Source organism: Solanum pennellii, chromosome 11 (assembly GCF_001406875.1).
Source record: "Solanum pennellii chromosome 11, SPENNV200".
NCBI lineage: Eukaryota > Viridiplantae > Streptophyta > Magnoliopsida > Solanales > Solanaceae > Solanum > Solanum pennellii.
The window spans coordinates 15574582-15594855 of record NC_028647.1 but is presented as its reverse complement, the minus strand read 5'-3'; the positions used below and the strand labels follow the sequence as shown (position 1 = coordinate 15594855).

At 32.7% G+C, this 20274-nt stretch overlaps 1 protein-coding gene across 1 annotated transcript in view; it reads left to right on the top strand.

Moving 5' to 3' along the window:
* LOC114074714 overlaps nt 1-12295 on the top strand; it is a 73669-nt gene extending 61374 nt beyond the window's left edge. The window contains exon 2 of the mRNA XM_027912707.1: nt 11265-12295. Coding sequence (XP_027768508.1) covers nt 11265-12295 — 1031 coding nt within the window. The remainder of the gene's footprint in view (nt 1-11264) is intronic.
* The last annotated feature ends 7979 nt before the right edge of the window (nt 12296-20274 follow it).

The window sequence follows — 20274 nt, the reverse complement described above, 5'->3', positions numbered from 1 at the left end:
GTGTCTCACTTTGGAGCGTGCCAGTCTTATTTGTGAGCAAGAAAGATGGTTTTCTTAGGATGTATATCAATTACTACCAGGTGAAAAGTTCATTGTAAAGAATAAATATCTCATTTCAAGAATTGATTATTTTTTTTAATTAAATTTTGGGTGCCACTTGTTTTTCTAATATAGACATCGGGTATGGTTATCATCAGTCTAGATACATAATTTTTTACTAAACTTAAATTTTACATCATTTTTAGAACTTAAATATCTTTATTTTTATTTTTAAAGAATTAGAAAACAACAAAAATATAATCATATTTTTGTGTATGTTTTTGTATTATTATTCTTTTTAATTGTTTAAAAAGAAATGAAAAGTTACAAAAATGTATATATTTCTTTTGATTAAGACTTAATAAATAAACTAGTGTTTTTAAATTTTTCTCAAATTTGTATTAATTTAAATTAATTAAGTAATAATTTTAATTATTATATTTTAGATTTATATATACCTAAACACTACCCCACTTCTTCACACCACATCTACCCACTAACACACACCATTCCACTATACACTACATATTGATACACTTTCAAAGAGAAAAAAAAAACAAAAGGAGGACACATAATCTGCAAAGAAAAAAAAACGGAAAAAAGTAAAAAAAAAAAAGAATCAAAAAACACACAACACACACAAACGCACAACTCTGGAAAAAAAACTACACCAAAAATATAAAAGCCGACATACGTAAAAAAACCAGACATTTGTTTTTCTTTCAAAAAAAAGGTTGAGTCGAGGTTCACTTTCTTGATTTCAAGTTCGAGCTTCTTTAGAAAGTTGTATACTTTACGTGAATCGATTTCCACAACAGCCACCTTTAATTTTTATTGTATATTTTGATTTTCATGAATATATAAGTTTAATTTCGATGTTGTGATGTTTGCTCGAATTTTAATCTGTGTTGTTATTCAATGCTATAATATTGAAATGTTTCCTTTTTATTTTATTCTAATTTTATCTTACATCTTGTACCATGTGCTTTAATCAGTTAAAGTACCTTTAATATCAAGTTTAAATTAATTCATTTGCATGAAAAAGTATTCCAATAGTTTATTTGGTCAAATTTATCTTATGAAAAATATTTATTTAATTAAAATTAAGCGATATAGAGTTATGTTTTATATTTACTTTTATTTACTATGTCTCTTGTCATAATTTGTAAGTACTAAAAATATAATGCATCGATGTCGAATTAGAATATGAAAAGAAATAACTTTTTTATTTGATTAATATTTTGGATTCTTATTACATAAATAAAGTTCATGAATATAAATAATAGAGGTAGTTTAATCACTAATAATACGCTTAAACTTTATAGTAAGAGGTAAAATATTAAAATATATGACCCATTTAAAAATTATTGGTTTCACATCTTTCTTGATACATTAAATAGAATAATCTAAGGATGCGGTGACGTACCTTGTCCATAATATATTTATTTTCCAGCAATTTAACATAAGACTTATCAATAAAATTATTAAGTGTAATGCAACGAAGAAAATTATGCCTCTAATCAGGAAGACCAAGAATGCGGCTACACATCGAGGTCTAGATCAAATAAAAAATGCAATAATAATAATAAATAGGAGCAAGTCATGACATGTAATAATGTATCCAAATAATAATTTAAAATAAGTATAAGTTAATAAAAGCGACCGTGCTAGAACCACGAGACTCGAGATATGTCTAATACCTTCTCCTCGGTAAACAAAATTCCTTACCCGAATTTCTGGTTCGCTCACCAAAATAAAGAGTCATTTTTTATTGATTATGAATTAACAAAAAGATCACTTGGAACAACATAACTCCATTCCAAGTGGCGACTACGAAAAATAGAATAGTCCCTAAATCAATGCCGTCATTTCAATTGGAAAACCCCTTCCTCCTCCGCCGCACAAAAAGGGGTGTGACATCTTTGGCGACTCCACTAGAGATTAATCAGAATTTGAGCTTTATTATATTGATTTTTACTTAATTTTATTGTTGTATATTTTTAATATCTTGCGTATAATGGTCTAATGTGCTACTTGTTGCTCATTTATTGCTTTTTATATTGTTGAACTTTGTTGGATTGTTTTCTCTCGCGTCATCTTATGAGTCTGCGAAAACACTTCACACACGTTCACAGGAATGCATTTATGCGTCCTACTTTCCCTTCAGATGAAGCTAGAGTGTTTTGACACCCAGTGAAGGATATTTTAGTCACATAGGTTAGGCAGGGTCGGACCATCACCAGCAATGAAGTCGGAAACGCTGCTACTGATAAGTTGCCCCTCCTTGGCTCGAGTACCCACTCGGTAAGCCAATCTAGATACCTATTTCCTTCAGGATTGAGCCTAGTAACTGGAACATAGACATGCTTATCCCTAGAAGGTTCCGCTTATTTGCTTATCCCCAGAAGGTTCCGCTTATTTTTCCATGCGTGCACTATCAATTAGATAAACATCCAAAGAGTAAGTTGGGTACCAAAGTGAAAAGTCTAATACGTGCAAATTCAAGCAACATGACAAAGAAAAGCTAGAATAAAAAAATGAAAAATCGCCAACAAAAATGAGAGAAAATGAGAAAAAAGAAGAAGAAAAATGAACGGGAAAAGATTTCAAGAAAACAAAGGTCAAATGCGAAAATGAAAAAAAATATTGAAAGTTGTGCAAATTCGAAGGAGGAAATTGTCACTTTATCCCAGATGAATATCCTACCTTTTTCTAAGTCTACATTACAAGTCAATGACTAGTCCTATTTGATCTCATTTTTATGTTCTCAATTTAGTCGATACTTACATAAGGTCCAAACATATGGTATCTCAATGTCATGCATTGAACATCTTTTTGAGTGTGAGTCACCTCAAAAACGTCCTAAGATTAGAACACTTATATTGTGTGAAGTAGGACTTCATTGTTGCGAGGCACTTGAAACATGAAGATATGAATCATTTTACCCCCAATTTAGACAAAATGAATTCATCTTGTAAATACTTAAGTATTTTCGAGGTATCATTTAAAACTATAATGATTACTTAAAGTTGACCTCAAATTTGTCTTAAATTAGTTGAAGGTGACTCATATGCCTCATTCTAATTGTTGGTACCAACTAAACTCAAAACATTGTCTACCATGAACTGATTTGTTTCTCCAAAGATGTACTTTGTAGAAAAAATCATGAAAAAAATAATTTCAAAATTTTAATGAACTACTTTTGATCTGATTCTTGCTATACAAGATACATAGGCAGTCTCACAATGGGCTCGGTCTCAAAAAATAAAATCTTATATCCTTAAATAATCAAAAATGGATAATTTTCAAAATAAAGTAAAATAAAATAAAAAATGATAAATTAAAAATACTTCCAAAGTTCCTCGATTAAAAAACTAAACATAGTTTTATTTGTTAAAAAAACACTACCATTTCTAGGAAACAAACACTCTGCCATCATTCATTTCAAGGAAACAAAACCCCTAATTGCATATTGTCTGAATTTCTTTTGGGACATGTATTTCTCATTCATACTAATAATTCATAAAAAAATGTTTTCTAATGCAAACTGGACTAAAAAAAATATTATGAAAATGATGATTTTGTTTAATAAAATATTCTTCAATATAAGATTTAGAATTAGTAGGACTATCCTAGATAATGGGACTTGCAGGACTCCTCTCATAATGGGACTAGTAGAAACCTCCTGATAATGGAACTAGTTGGACCCTTCTCATAATGGAAGTAGTAGGACCCTCCTGGATTATGGGAGTAGCAGGACCCTCCTGTATAATGGGACTAGTAGGACCCTCCACATAATTGATTAGCACGACCCTCCTTGATAATGGGACTAGCAGAACCCTCCTAAATAATTGGATTACAAGAACCCTCCTGGATAATGGGACTACCAGGACCCTCATGTATAATAGGATTAGCAGGACCCTCCTGATAATTGGACCCTCCTCATAATGGGATTACCATGGATAATGGAATTAGTATGACCCTCCTAGATAATGGGACTAGCAGGACCCTCCAAGTGGGATTAGCAAGACTCTTCGGGATAATGGGACTAGCAGGACCCTCCTAATAATGGGATTAGAAAAAGACCCTCTTGGATAATGGGACTAGAAGGACCCTCCTCATAATGAGATTAACATGACCCTCTTGGATAACGGGACTAGCAGGACCCTCTTAATAATGGGATTAACAGAACCCTCTTGGATAATGGGACTAGCAAGACACTCCTCATAATGGGATTATCAAGTGCCTCATGGATAATGTAACTAGCAAGCCCCTCCTGGATAATAGGATTAGCAGGACCGTCCTGGTTAATGGGAATAGCAGGACCCTTCTATATAATGGGATTAGCAGGACTCTCTTGGATAATGGGACTAGCAGGACCCTCCTTATAATGAGATTAGAAGGACCCTCTTATAATAATAGAACTAGTAGGACCCTCCTAGATAATGAGATTAGTTGGAATCTTCTTGGTAATGAGACTAGTATGACCCTCCTCACTAATGGGATTAGAAGGACCCTCCGAGATAATGGGAATAGTAGACCCTCCTAGATAATGGGATTAGGAGGACTCTCCTGGATTTTAGGTCTAAAGGACCCTTTCTGGATAATGGGACTAGAAGGATCCACCTCATAATGGGATTAGCAGGCCCTCATGGATAATGGACTAGCAATACCTTCCTCATAATGGGATTAGCCCTGCATAATGGGACTATCAAGACCCTCCTCGATTATGGGATTAGCAGGACCCTCTTAGATAATGGGACTAGCTGGACCCTCATGGGTTATGGGATTAGCAGGACCCTCCTGGATAATGGGATTAGCAGGACCCTCCTAGATAATGGGACTAGTTGGACCCTCATGGATATTGAGATTAGCAGGACCCTCCTATATAATTGGATTAGCAGGACCCTCCTCATAATGGGATTTGCAGGACTCTCCTACATAATGGGACTAGTAGGACCCTACTCATAATGGGATTAGCTGGACCCTCTTGGATAATGGGACTAGCAGGACCCTCCTAAACAATGGGATTAGCCGGACCCTCCTGAACAATGGGAAATATTATAGCAAGGATCGTCCTGAACAATGGAATGTAGTATTGCAAGGACCCTCCAAAACAATGGAAATTAGCGTAGCAGGACCCTCCTAAAAAATGGGAAGTAGATTAGTAGTACCCTCATAAACAATGAGAATTAGATTAGTAGGACCCTTATAACCAATGGGAATTAGTGTATATGGAAAGTAGAGTAGCAGGATCCTCCTAAACAATGGGAATTAGAGTAGTAGGACCCTCCTAAACAATGAGAATTAGATTAGAAGGACCTACTAAATAATGGGAATTTGAGTAGCAAGACTCTCCTAAACAATGAGAATTAGATTAGCAGGACCCTCCTGAATAATGAAAATTAGATTAGACCCTCCTAAACAATGGGACGTAGTATAGCAAGGACCCTCCTTCATAATGGGATTCTGTTTAGCAGTACCCTTCTTCATAATGGGATTATATTAGCAGGAACCTCCTACATAATGAGACTTAGATTAGTAGGACTTTCTACATAATGGGATTTAGTGTATTTTCTCCTAGGATAAACGCTTCCTAGTCTGACAAAGTAATTTTTTATTTTCTCTAAGGATAAACACTTATTAGTTTGAGACCATTTTTTTTTCTCCTAGGATAAGCACTTCCTAGTGTGAGACCGTTATATTTTACTTTCTTCTAAGATAAACACTTCCTAGTCTGAGACCATTATTTTTTATTTCTCCTAGAATAAACACTTTCTAGTCTGAGATCAGTATTTTTATTTTCTCCTAGGATAAATACTTCCTAGTCTGAGGACGCTATTTTTTTATTTTTCTCCTAGGATAAACACTTCCTAGTCTGAGACGTTATTGTTTTTATATTCTCCTAGGAAGTTTGAGACATTTATATTTTACTTTCTTCTATGATAAACACTTCCTGGTTTGAGTTAATTTTGAAAATTCACATTTGCGAAGAACTTACAAAATTTTCCAATGAAAACTGGGGCAAAGATTTATTTATTTCTTTTATTTGTGATGGTTTTCAGGTTTCTTCAAGCGTAACATGGATTTGAAATTCAAGAACAAAGTTTCAACTCATTTCAGGATGATCAATCCTATGATAGCCAGAATCAGCTTCTTCAATGCATGTAACAACCTGGCCTCCTGACACCTTCTTCTATTCAGCTTGTAATCAAGAAAACATGTTGTCATTCAAGAACATATTCAAATTTTCAGTTTGAAGAGTGTCTCAATCTAAGTGGCAAGTTACTCCTCCAGTTCAATTCAAAGTTATGGTACTCACCCCAAAAATCAAGGTTATAGCTCAAAGTCAAGACTCAAGAGAAGTTGCATGGATAGGAACTTGTACTTTAATTTTCTTTAGACTATAGCTTTCATTTTAAGAATAAGTGCCGCGACCATGCTAGAACCACATGACTAGAGGATGCCTAATACCTTTCCCTTGTTGACACCCAATTTTTACCCTCCATAATTGGAATTAAATTTCAAATTTCTGTAATTCTAAACAACTTGAAATATATAATTTTATAAAATTCAAAATATTTTAAAGATATTTTAAATAGTTTTAACATTTTTATAATATTTTAAGTAATATATACGTTTTATATAATTTTGTATATAATTATCATACTTTGTAAATATTTCAAAGATCATCTAAAAAAGATTTTAATTTTTTGTGTTTAATTTCATATTAATATGCTTGGATATTTTAGATTTTTTATTTTGAGCTTATAACTTGATCTTAATTCCAAGCAAATATGTTAGTTTTAGTTGGTATTTTGTTAAATTAGTCTAGTTTAAATTATGGTTATAATTTTAAATTATTTAGTTTACAATTAGGTTAATTATTTCATTTCGTTAAGTTTAAGAAGTTGGTGAATTAATTAGTTTAAATTCGTCTTGATTAAGATTTGACCGAATTTAACTATTTAAGCTCAATTCCTTTATATTCTTAAGTTCAAAATTTTTGGGTAAATTTTATATATAGCAACAAAAAAATTGACAGTTTTAGGCTATAGCAAACTATTGAAAATTGCGCTCCGTAACAAATTAAAAGTTTGCTACAGGTGTCTTTTTGTGTATAAGAGTCAAGCAGATATCTTCCTTTTATACAATTCAATTTTAAAAAAAAATAATAGGAGGAAGATAAATAAGAAAAAGATCCCATAATTCACGCGAATTCAGTTTCAGTTTCATTCTTTCTTCTTCTCCTTCACTCAAAATATCTCCATTGTAGACAATTCAAAAAATTGATCAAGTTATTGAAGGTTTTAATCAAACTACCGAGATAAATTTTTATTCAGAGATAGAAATAAGAGGTAATTTCATGACGAAAACATACTCTGATTTTACTTTTGATTTTGTCGACAGTGGTGTTTAAATTTCAGTTTTGGCTTTTCACTTTCATCAAATCAGTTGAATGTATATTGAGATGTGAATATTTGTCCCTAATTGATTTGATTAGTTAATGTGAAATATATAAAAAAAAATTGTGATAAATTTGTTGTTAATTTTGAATTACTAAATTGAGATTCGCTGCAATCATAGTATTGTTTGTATTTGGAATCGTATATGTGATCTGATTTTGAGGTATGAAACTATTATGTTTTTGTTTTATACAGTACATCTTCATTTTGTTTTTCGAATTTTAATAATATGTATAACTGTATAAGTGTATTAGAGTGTTGTTTGTTTGTTCGATCTATCATATATATATATATATATAAAATCACAACTTAAGAAGACTTACCTCTTGCTTCCAAGAACCTTATTCATTTTACAATATTCATAATCATACTTAGTAAAATACTCAATAACATAATCAAGAACAAATCATCAAATCATGTACAAGATCAATGCATAACGCAGAAGATGGGAAACGGGTCGTTAAAGGGTTCATTCAAACCTTAAATTCCAACCCTAACATTTACACGTTATAAAATACTATAAACACCCCATTCGAAATCATCACTTAGAGAAAGATCATATATCACACGACATTCAAACCTTATCAATCAAATACTCAACAATTCGTGTGAAATTAACCTTAGAAAATGTTTACTTTTTGTTAAAAATCATAAATCTAAGGTTAGGAAGAAAATCCATTTTGTAGAGTAAAAACCCTAGTATTTGAAGTTCTTGAAACTTATCTTGAAAGGATATATTGGGGAAAGGAATCCCAAGACTGAAAAACACATACCTTATAGATGAATAATCCACGAAAATATGATTGGAAACTTCGAAACCTTCGTCTTCTTCCTTAAGCTTTTCTTGTTCTTCAATGGAGTTTGGAAAAGAGAGTGTTCTTGAGAGATTGAGAGAATTTTCGTTTGATATGATTTGGGACGTGTAAAAGTGGTTTAAAACGACCTTACGTACATATATAGTCGTCCCATGAATTACCCAAAAGACCCTCCACTTATATTACCAAAACACCCCTCCTAAATTGACTTAAAATAGGAGAGCATTTGACTTAGCCATATGTGAAAATTTGTTATGGTTTTCGGATTTGACTAGGATTTTTAATTAATTAATTAATTTGATAATTTAATTAATTAAGTGGTCTAGGGTAATCGATAAAGTACTCTTATGTCACTAGGACCATAACCAGCCCCATTCGACCATCCTAGGTTAGGTACTAAGATGTTTCTTTAGTTAGTTACCCGTCTAGTGTCACCTGGTTAGGTTTTAGGATTTCGGGTACATTAGTTAGTTTATTTTAGTTAATCCTATGTTATTAAATTAGTTAGTTAGGTAAGTTAGTTAGAGCCTAGGACTTGTTAGGAAGCTAGGCCCCATGTGGTTTTACTCGTACGCACGCCTTCTCCCTAACCGCCCTAACCGAATTCAGTATGGGATTGGCCGCTTGGTCTCTTGCACATGTGTTGCACATGTGCTTGCGCATGTGTTGCACATGTGCTTGCGCATGTGTTGCTGCACATTTCTTGTCCAAGGACACTCACTATGTCCTTGGGCACTGCTTAATCTACATGATCATTTTAAATGATCATGTATTATGGTACCTAGGCTTAACACTTGGATGTCTCGTACCTAATATGTGAGTTAAGAAATTAAGCCTTTTAGCTTAGGGTATTCATTGCAGGTACAATTCCTAAACAAGCTTGTGGAGCATTTGGACATCAAAGTATATCTTAATGCATAGAAATTGGCTAAACATCAAAATGTATTTTAAGTTACTTCTTAATACTTAGAAATTGGATAACACCCTTAAGTCAATATTCTCTAACATGCTCAATATTACTCAATATTGGGCATTGGGATGTCTATGTACCCCAATACTATTCTTAGAACCTAATAGACTCTTCACTAGACAAGTACATTTTCTGGAATGTTACATGAATAGCTCAGAATTTACTATTTGAATATGAAGCAATGAGCACACGAATGGGGGTATGTTTTATGTATATATATTATTAATTAATGAGTTATGCACACAAATAGATTTTATATATACACACACATACACAATTGTATATACTTATACATATACATAAATTTATTTATGTTAAACAAGTTGTGCCGTCAACTGAATATATATATAATATGACTGATGATGGTAGGATTTCTATGGTCTGTTTAAAGAATAAAACATGCAGGTATGGGAAGTTTCAATATGAATAAATTCCTGGTGAACATGCTTGGGCTGTACTAAAGCGGAAAAGTCTAGTTGCCGATGGATATTGCTCAGATTTGTATAAACCAAAGACGGTTTTGAAGATTTATGAGATATCGATTTATCATTGTCTTCCTTATCAGAATGGGTGATACCTGAATCCATAATGTATGATGAAGTCCGACCTCCAAAATTCAAAAGACCTCTAGGAAGGCCTAAAAATAAACCTCCTTCAAAAACTAAACTTGAATTGCTTGGACTAAAAGGGAAGCATACGTGTAGCACATGCGGATTTGCAGGTCACAATAGGCTTTCATGTAGAAATAGACCTCAAGAAGTTTAATAAGGTTTTACAATTATATTGGACTGTAAAATTTGATTTGATATACAATTGAATTTTATTCTGAAGTAATTTTGTGTTTAAACTGTATGAGTTAGTATGTTGAATATGGAATAACGTTGTTATGTCCTATTAATTGTGCTAATTATTGTTCTTTATTTTGTATTTATGCTATTATTAGGAATTATCGTTTGTGTCTATAGTGTACATCATATACAAAAATACTTTACGTTTAAGTTCAACTGAACAGTTATGTACAATTGTATAAGTTTTATAGTTCATAAGCTTGGAAATACATAATTGGAGAAATTGTTATTTAAGTTGAATGTATATTTATACTTTATAATTTGTATAAGTTTTACAGATACTTTACTGTATACTTATACAGTTCATTATGAATTAACAATTGTATAAACTATCGAGATTTATACAGTTAATGTGTAACTATATGTTGTTGTTTAAGTTGAATGTATACGTACACTTTATGAACTATCTTATAATCCTAGAAATGTATATGTATATATCCAACATAAATGTAATCCTATATTTATACTGTTAGTGTATAAATATAAATTGTATAAGCTTGTTTGTATATTCGAAATTTATGAACAATTGTATAATCCTAATAATGTATATTTATATACTCAAAATATAAAGAGTACTAATATATTTATACATTTAAGCAATTGGTATATTTATCTTTTATTAAAAATTTTATAATCCTCATTTTATATACAAAAAAAAATACATAAAGTAAAATATACACATAGATTTATATAGTTGATGTATAAATATACATTGTATAATGTAGTTTGTATAAGTATTAAAGTGTTAACAAAAATAACAAAGTGAAAGAATTAATTGATCAAACGAGTTTATTACAATACAAAAACATATAAGTTCACAACATTAAAGGTTGTTATGTATTTTGCATATTCAAAAATACAAAATTTAGTACTACGTGTAACGACCCTTTTGGTCGTTTTGAGAGTTAAAACCTTGTGTTTCATAAAATATTTTTCGTTATATTCTAAATGGGTATTTTGAACTATTTCATAATAACAATTATGAAATTAATAGGGTAATTTTACTAATTTATTTATTTAGTGGTTAAGAAAATAATATTAAAATAAATAATGGGTCACTTTTATCAAATTGAATAGTTGATTATATGATAATTAGGGTAGAAGTTTGTCTTTAGAAAAAAAAAAGAAAAAAAAGGAAAAGGGGCGACTTCTACTTCTACAACGAAGGTGTTTTCTGAGTCTTTATCGGTGAATTGTCTTCTGGGTCTCGATGATGATGTTGGGAATTGTAATGTAAAGAGTGTAGATGGACAATTGGAAGGATCATTTGGTGCGAAGAATTTGAAAATTAGTGCTCATGATGTTCAGTCGGTGCCGGATTCTCCGATGGTGGAAACGACGTCGTCGTTTGGGTCGACTTCTTCCACACCGTCATTGACGAGTTTACCGCCGATTAAGGTTAACGTGGAGGAGAATCAAAGGATTGGGATTGAGGGACAGTTTTCACAGTTAGGGGTTGGAGGTAAAGTGGACCAGAAGCAGGAAGAAGGGGGATTTATGGGTTTGAGTTCACCACCTGCCCCAGCTGCTCCGGTGGTCGGAACTGTATATTCCGGTGTGCCGGTAGTTGTCGGTGGGGATTACAGTAATCGAATTTTTTTTTCAGATGATGAGAGATCAGAACAAGGGGTTACTGCTGGTTATAGAAATCCTGTCCAAACACCTCCCGCTCCTAGCATGGTTGCTCCTGGTGCAGCTTACAACCATCCTGGAAATCCACCTGCCTCCAAACCTGAAATGATTGCTGGTGCATATAGAACTGCAGCTGCGGGAACTCCACAATTGGTTCAGATCACTTCAGGCCAGCATCAACAGCAATATGTTGGCTACTCTCAGATTCACCATCCCTCTCAGCCAATTGCCCCTACATCACGTGCTACCGCCAATTATGCATATGAATTTTCTGATCCTTCACATGCACAAATATACTATTCTCAGGCTCATGCTCCCCAGCTTGCTACTCAATACCAAACCATGAAATCATCTCCAGCTGTTGGTTTACATAGTACTTCTTCGCAGCTTCCGACAGAAAAAAAAATCAACCAACGAATTAGTACTTCCCCAACCATGAAAGATTGTAAAGGTTCGGAAACATCGAGGAAAAGGAAAATATTTGGAGAAGTAGCTTTCTTAACTTCAATTCTTCGGTGGAGGTAGGTTATGGTTTATGCTATTTGATAGTAAACTCTTAATAGTGATTGATATGCCTTGAATGATATTGTGAAGTTCGCTATGTACTTGACTGTGTGATTGTGTGATTTGGTTGTGTGGTTTGTGATTGGTCTGAAATCCTGAGACCGTAGAATTTATATTCTCTAACCCTCGCTATCGAAGTGATGCCTTGAATAAAGAAGGCTTGATGAAAATAATATAACAATGAATTGAAAGCGGTGATAATAAAGGAAAAATTAATAGTATAATTGGATCGGAGTGTCACGTTCCGACACGGTATTCTTGGATCGGAGTGTCACGTTCCGACACGGTATTCTTGGATCGAAGTGTCACGTTCCGACACGATAATATTAATGGAAAAACATGCTGAATTAATGGAAGGTACTCAATCTCAAAGAACTCAACTCCCAAAATGGCTTGGTTTTGAGGCATGAGTCCTCAAGTGTGATCTTGATATCATTGACTTATTACGAGTTTACTTTAATGTTGTTGATACTTGTTCATGTTATTTGTTGTTTATCACCTGTTAAGTGCTATATTTGAGTTCATACTATTATTTATTGTATATTAGTTACTATTTTGGGTTGACCGATGGTACTTACTCAGTACATGTTGCCTCGTACTGAGCCCTACTTGTTTTCTTCTTTGTTTTCCTTTTATGAAATGCAGCGAGTGTACCTATGACTTCTGATTTCCCTCAGCTCTAGCCAGCCTCCCGCATATCAAGTTCCAGGGTGAGCTATCCATTCAAGCTCGGGTTGGATTCTCTCGGTCATGACATGATGTCCTATACTTTCGGACACATACCATTTTATTCTTTATTTTAGTGTATTCGATATTCTTAGACTTAGTATTGGAGATTAGATGTCCTTGATGTGATGACTATCAGATTTTGGGATGATAAGTATTAAACTTTAGAAACTTTTTTAAATTGGTTGCTTAGTATCTTTTGGAGCTTCCGCATTATTGATATTATTTATAGTTGAACTATTGGTATATGTTGGGGCTTATATGTGTTGGTTCGCCCACTTAAGGAGGTAAGTGTGGGTGCCACTCACGACTCATTTTGGGTCGTGACACTACGGTTCAAATCAATTGTGATCATTTCACTGCTATCGACATCCCTATGAATCCTGACTGGCATTTCTGGTGCCTCACTGTCATTGGTGGCATCATCTTTGATCTTTTGCATTCCATAGTTCCACAATAAAGACGCATATTGAATACAGGTGAACTCTGAGTCAAATTTTGGAACAACATTCCCCTTACTGATATGGTCTACATAAGCAACAACATATAGTCAACAATCGCTGAAAATTATACACATCAGTTTGTATGTCCAGTATAAAATTAACAATAAAAATTTGATAAAGAGTAATAATAAGACTTACAGGCTTCCTTCATCTTGTTGTGTTATATCATTCACATGTATCATTTCAAAAGAGTCAACTTTAGACTGGGACTTGTATTTCGGATGTGAAGATTTATTAATGCCTTTCTTCTCGTAAAAATAAGACTCAGATAGATACATGGGAATGAGTTGTGCGTATTTCTTGATCTCATTTGAAACTGACGAATCGTGTAGTGCACCACCCTTAAGAGAATCATAACATGTATACATCTATCATTAAAGGACACAACGATAAGAACCCAATGAAATATCTTCTCAATGTTAACAGGGATAAGGATGTTATCAACGGTATGCCAAGGTGCAGCAACATGAATTATATATCCATTAATGTACTCGATAATCGACTCCTCTGTACTCTCCTTGTTGACTGTACTATTAAAATTGTAATAAGTATCCCACACATTGGTAATTAATTTATTGAAATTGCAATCTACAGTAATAAAGCTGAATGCATTGTTGTTGGAGTCGGAGTACTTGTCTCTTTTGCGTATGTAATACAAAAAGACATATATGTGCTGTAAAAAGACATAGCCATAAATTGTATAAAAAATTCATTTATACTAAAACTGTAAATTATATAGAACAATAGAATTGTATAAAGCTTACCGAGTCATCAAGAAATTGATCTTTGTATGCAAGCTTATAGAACTAGTTCTTGTTTTGGATAGTTACAATTCCAAAATGAAACCACATTTGTAAGCGAAACTTGTTCTTTTTGTATCACTCTTCTTTGCCAATCCTACAAAAGTTCAAATAAAAAGAAAATTTATATAGATTTACACATATATGATTAATTCAGTATATATAGTAATTACTTAATGATTTACTTTGTGCTAGGACTAACAAGCAGTCCTTCATTTAACCATTTCCAGAAATGCAGATATAAAGTTGTACGATCCACTTTTGACTTTGCAACAAATGGATGTTTCAATTCAAACGTGTAGTGGAACCTTGATGAACCAACTGAAATGTATAAAGACATAAATTATGTTTAGGTGTGTAAAACACTTATTGATATAATTTTATTACTATGTAAACTGCATAATTTGTTATACCAGACTCTGAACTGAATGTTGTAACATAAGGCGATATGTTGAATGGTCCTGGATGCCTTTCCCTCTTAATTGGTAATGGTGTGTGCTCGTCCAAAACTAAAAAACGATGTAACACAATTCTTCTTTTTGTATTAGTTTTTTGTTGATCATCATCTACAATCTGAAGAGGTTTTGGAAAGATGAAATCTTTTTCAACAACTAATTCATCGGCATTGGATGATCCTCATTTGTTTGTATCTATAAATTCTTCTTGCTCCATCTTTTCAGTTTGATCATATATAACATTCAATAATCCCTGCTATTATATAACAATAGACAAAATTTATGACAAAAATATACAAATGATCATATTATATACAACTAAACACCTTTAATTTACGGAGACAATAACATACAAACGAAGGATTGTTGAATTCTGCTTGATTATTCATGAATTGGGATCCCTCGTTGACCACTTTTACTACATATTCACATTTCTCTGTCTAAATGAATAATATTATTAATATAAACATATATTTATATATTATAAAAAAAATAAAAATTGCAATTGAAGAATTCAAACCTCAAAATTGTTTTGAATATCAGAAATATTGGAAGTGTTTTGAACATCCAAGTTGATTGGAACTGCAGAAATGTTGTGAACCTATCACAAAATTATCTTTGCCTATTAATTATTTATACATTATTCTATAGTTTTTTGCAAGTTGAATGTTGTTATTACATTATACAATAAAATATTATATGTATGTTGGATGGGTACTAAATTGTATATGGATAATGATCATATTGTATAAATAAATAAATAAATATATATATATATNGGTGACAACTGAAATGTAACTTCTGGACTAGATAATGTGATGTTTACTCGAAGAAAGTTCTGCAATAATATTAAGAAAATATACATTATATACAAAAAGCCATAAAAATTTGAATGACGAAGAAGATAAATAAATATATCACCTCTTGATCATTTAGCTCATTCAAAACAGATTGACAGTTCAATTTAGAAATTAAATTTAGAGAAGGTTCTTCGGACTGAACGACACCGACTACTGGCACTTTATGTGTTACTTCTACACCATCGCCCTGAAAGAAAAAAATTAATTATATATATATAAATTATGTATAAAACATATGTATTGATCAATATTAATGTCACGATCCGGATTCTGGAATACGGATCGTAACCGGCGTCGTTAACCTCTCAGAGGTTGCAGACAAGCCTCATCTTGCATTAATCACATTCATATGGTTATTTTTAGCGGAAAATTTAAAACTTTTAAACGTATGAGGTATACATAGACTTCATATAGTTATTTCATGAATTCATCATATACTAAGCTCAACATAAATATAACAATCATCTATCATAAGAATCAATTTGAAATAGAATAAGAATATATCATAAATATGTTTGCCAAACACGACCTTATTACAAAAGCTTCGAAATGAAAGTACGAAAGAAACTCTAGGGATAAAATCCACTAGCTTTTTATAAAACTAAGGCTATACTAAATCTGTAGCATCCTCGAAATCATGAGGACCTACCAAATGATTTGGAGAAACGCTGAAGTCCAAGCCGATGCAAGTGTCGTCAACCTGTCCTCTGACCTGCACCTATAAAAATAGTAAATAGTAGCGGGTTACTTACTATATTGATGACTGGTCATCCTTACTTTACATTGATGAAATGTGAATTATTCTTTAATATCATCCTTAATTTACATTGATGAATGTGAATTGTCCTTACATATCAGCCTTAGGTGTTGATGAGACTAGTTTCACACATTCTAACACCTTCATTCGTGAGTATTCTTTTAATAAATTAGCTTTGGTGTAAGTAAGACTTGTCTCACTTCCTTTAACACCTCATTCTGGTCACTTAATTAATTTTGACCCCTTTAATTATGTTATAACTCACGTTACTTACTTACATTAGTGTAGTATCTTCATATCAACGTTTATGAACGATGAGCACTTGATTCAATGAGTTTCATAGTTCATTCTTGTGGAGAATGTTGGGAGTTATCCCAATGAATTTTATGCCCTTGGTTATGCATTAATTGATATTACTTTAGAAGTTCTTAATATATATTTGATACTCTTACTACACAAGAATTGGCATATGATTAGTATTGGCTCAAGATTTGGGATGTTAGACTAACAAATTTATTCTTTTTGGCATAAGCCAATTTTTACGCATGTTCATATTTAAATTGCCATATGTATGAATCATTACCCAATCTTTTAATCATTACATAAGTTCCTAGCCATTATCATATATTCATTTTGACCAAATAGAGTTAGCCAACTTAATCGGAACAAGATAGCCAATTTATTCAAGATATGATTTCATAGGTTTCTTTGAGCCAATTCTTAGCTTATGGATTTAAGTGTAACGTTTTAAGAACATATTGCAGCATTATATTAACATTTGATGGCTTTAACGTCTTCAAAAAATCACAACAACAGAAAGTCAACATTCAGCCAAAGACACATATTCACTTAACACATCACGGACTTAACTTAGCATATTATTGATCCTTAATTATCATGATAAGATTAACTTTACGCAATTACAAGCTCATAATTTCATTCGATACTCATCATTCAAGAAAAATACTTGTTAAGAATAGCCAGCACCACATACCAAAAATATGATCTCTAACCTATTCAACATTGAAATCAAAAAGGATACTAGGGAAGGGAAGTTCAACGAGAACGACGGGAACAACCCTAGTTTTGAAGATCTTGTGAATCGTTCGAAGGAAAATACTCTTGGAGAAAGAAATCCAGGAGAGAAATCCATACCTTAAGTACAACTTAATCTACTAAGACCATCTTGAACGAAAACTTGGAGAAACCTTGAAATCGCCTAAGAGAATCAATAGAATTTTCTATTTTTCTTTCCCACGCTTGCTTACTGTTTTGCGTCCTTTTTTTTTTCTATGAGTTTGCACATGATTTTTAGGTTTAATAACTGATATTGAATTATACAACTTAGGTTTAATAAGTTAATTTAATAAACTAATAAACCAATTACCAAAATGTCCCTCCTAAGTTCACTAAACATAGGAGAACATAACACTTAGTCAAATCTGGAAATTGGTGTTGACTAAAGTTTTGGTCAACATTTTGACTTTATATTAATTAATTAAATCCTTAATTTAATTAATTTAGGTACCTATGGTAAGTACTAAAGTACCCTCAAGTCATTAGAACCAAAATTAACCCTTTTGGACCATCCTAGGTTAAGTACAAGTATGTTTCTTGAGTTGTACTAGGTTAGTGTAAGAATTTTGTTTTGATCATTTAAACAATATAATTAAATTCCTAATTTACTTAATTAGGTGACTTAATGTAATTACTAAAGTACCCTTCAGTCGTTAGGACCATAACCAATCCTTTGAACCATCCTAGGTTAGGTACTAGGTTGTTTTTTTCTTGTTTTAACCAAAATCTGGAAATTGCTTTGTGATTTCCGATTTTCCCCTTTAAATTAATTAATTAATTTTCTAAATTAATTAATTAAGTATCCTAGGTTAATTACTAACGTATCTCTAAGTTTTTAGGACTATAACTAACTTTTTGGACCATCCTAGGTTAGGTACTAGGTTGTCTCTTTAACTAGTACTAGGTTAGTGTCAATCCGGTTTTGATCCTAGGTTGTCAGGTGCACTAATGGGTCCAATTCAGTAAGTCCGAGGTTATTTAGTTATTTAGGGTAGTAGGTTAGAGTCTAGACTTTGTATGGAGGTTATGCCCCACATGGAGTGGTCCCTTGTGCACGTTTTCTCCCTAACTACCCTAACCGAATTCGGTTAGGGTGGTCCCCTCTTTTGGCAGCTTCTTCACATGTCTTGCATATGTGCTTGCACGTGGGTTGGTTGCACTTTCCTAACTAACTACTATTTATGTCCTATGTGTAATATTTACTTATTTTCCCAAGGATCTTCACTATGTCCTTGGGCACTGCTTAATTTACATGATCATTTTAAATGGTCATGTGGAATGGTACTAGGCTTGACAATTGGACACCTAGTACTTTGTGTGAAACTATTCTGAACGGATGTTTATTTTAGCTTAGGGTCTTCATTGCAGGTACATTTCATAGACAATCTCATTAATGTTAGAAAATTGGCTAACACCCTTTAAGCCAATATTTTCTAATATGCCCAATGTTTTGCTTATTTAGGTGTTATATAGAAATTGTCTAATACCCCTTAGCCAATTTGTTGTACTATGCCCAATATTTCTAAATATTGGGCATTGGAATGCCTATGTATCCCCAATACGCATTCTTAAAGACCTATTAAGCTATGAACTAGACATGTAATTTTCCAGAATGTTACATTATCCCCCGCTTAGGAACATTCTCCCCCGAATGACACTTATACATCATTTAAAAGAGGGTGACTTACTTTGTCGTACTTAAATGTTTCTCTTTAGTGAATATCAGATTCACACTTATTTGGATAATGCATATCCTTCAAGCTTGTCTGAAGCTTCATATTTGAGATTGAGGAATTTCCTTCTCAATCACACTTAACTTAATGCACATCAAAAATCATGAAACACAGAAAACATGCATTTTCTACACAAAAATAGCAACATAAAATGCAACATAACTTCGTTTTAACTCGCATAGTGCTATTATAAGACATACGATCAGGGACTTACCATATCAAATCCACTAAAGCACTTAAACTTAGAGTTTCTTAGACATAAACCAGACTTAGGAAGAGTATGTCTCATCTCTTAGATAACATCTCGTTGGCCTTAAGATTTGAACCTAATGACGCCCTACTTAATTTCAAATGGACATGCCACTATGCAATCTATTTCTCTACATACCCTTTCGTCCTTAACACTATCCCCTATAACAGTACTAACTAGAAACGGTTCATGTAAGATCTCAGGAAGTAAGTCAAACTGATTAGCCACAAAGGAGTTACCATAGACAAGGTAGATCCTAGATCTAATAAGGCATAAACAGGAAAGGAGAAGACAAGCAAGTTACCATTATCCACATCCGTGGACTTCTCTTGTTCCTCTCTTCCTTTCAACTCATAGAACTGGTTTCTCTTGGGGGTTTGGTGATACGCTCAAACTTACTTCTCAAATAAGAAGTAAAGCGGTTGTGTCAAGTAAATAACCCAACTAGTGAGGTTGGGATCGTTCCCACGAGGAAAATAGTCTAGACTTAACTTCAACCTGTTATTACTATTGTTCGGTTGATGACTTCCTTAGAAAGTAAAAAACATAAAAAGGGGGGTTTGTATTTCCTAATGAGTAAAAATAACTAACGAAATTGAAAGAGACACTTAACAGTTTTGAAAGTTGGATTTTAATCAATTAATCAAAGTAACTAGGGTTTACGTGTTCCCCACAGGTTCATAACTTGATAATTCTAACTATAACAATTCTTTCCTAGTATCTTGCATGCAAAGTGATAAGTTATGTATTTCTAAATCCTTGGTCCGGCATCTAGAAAA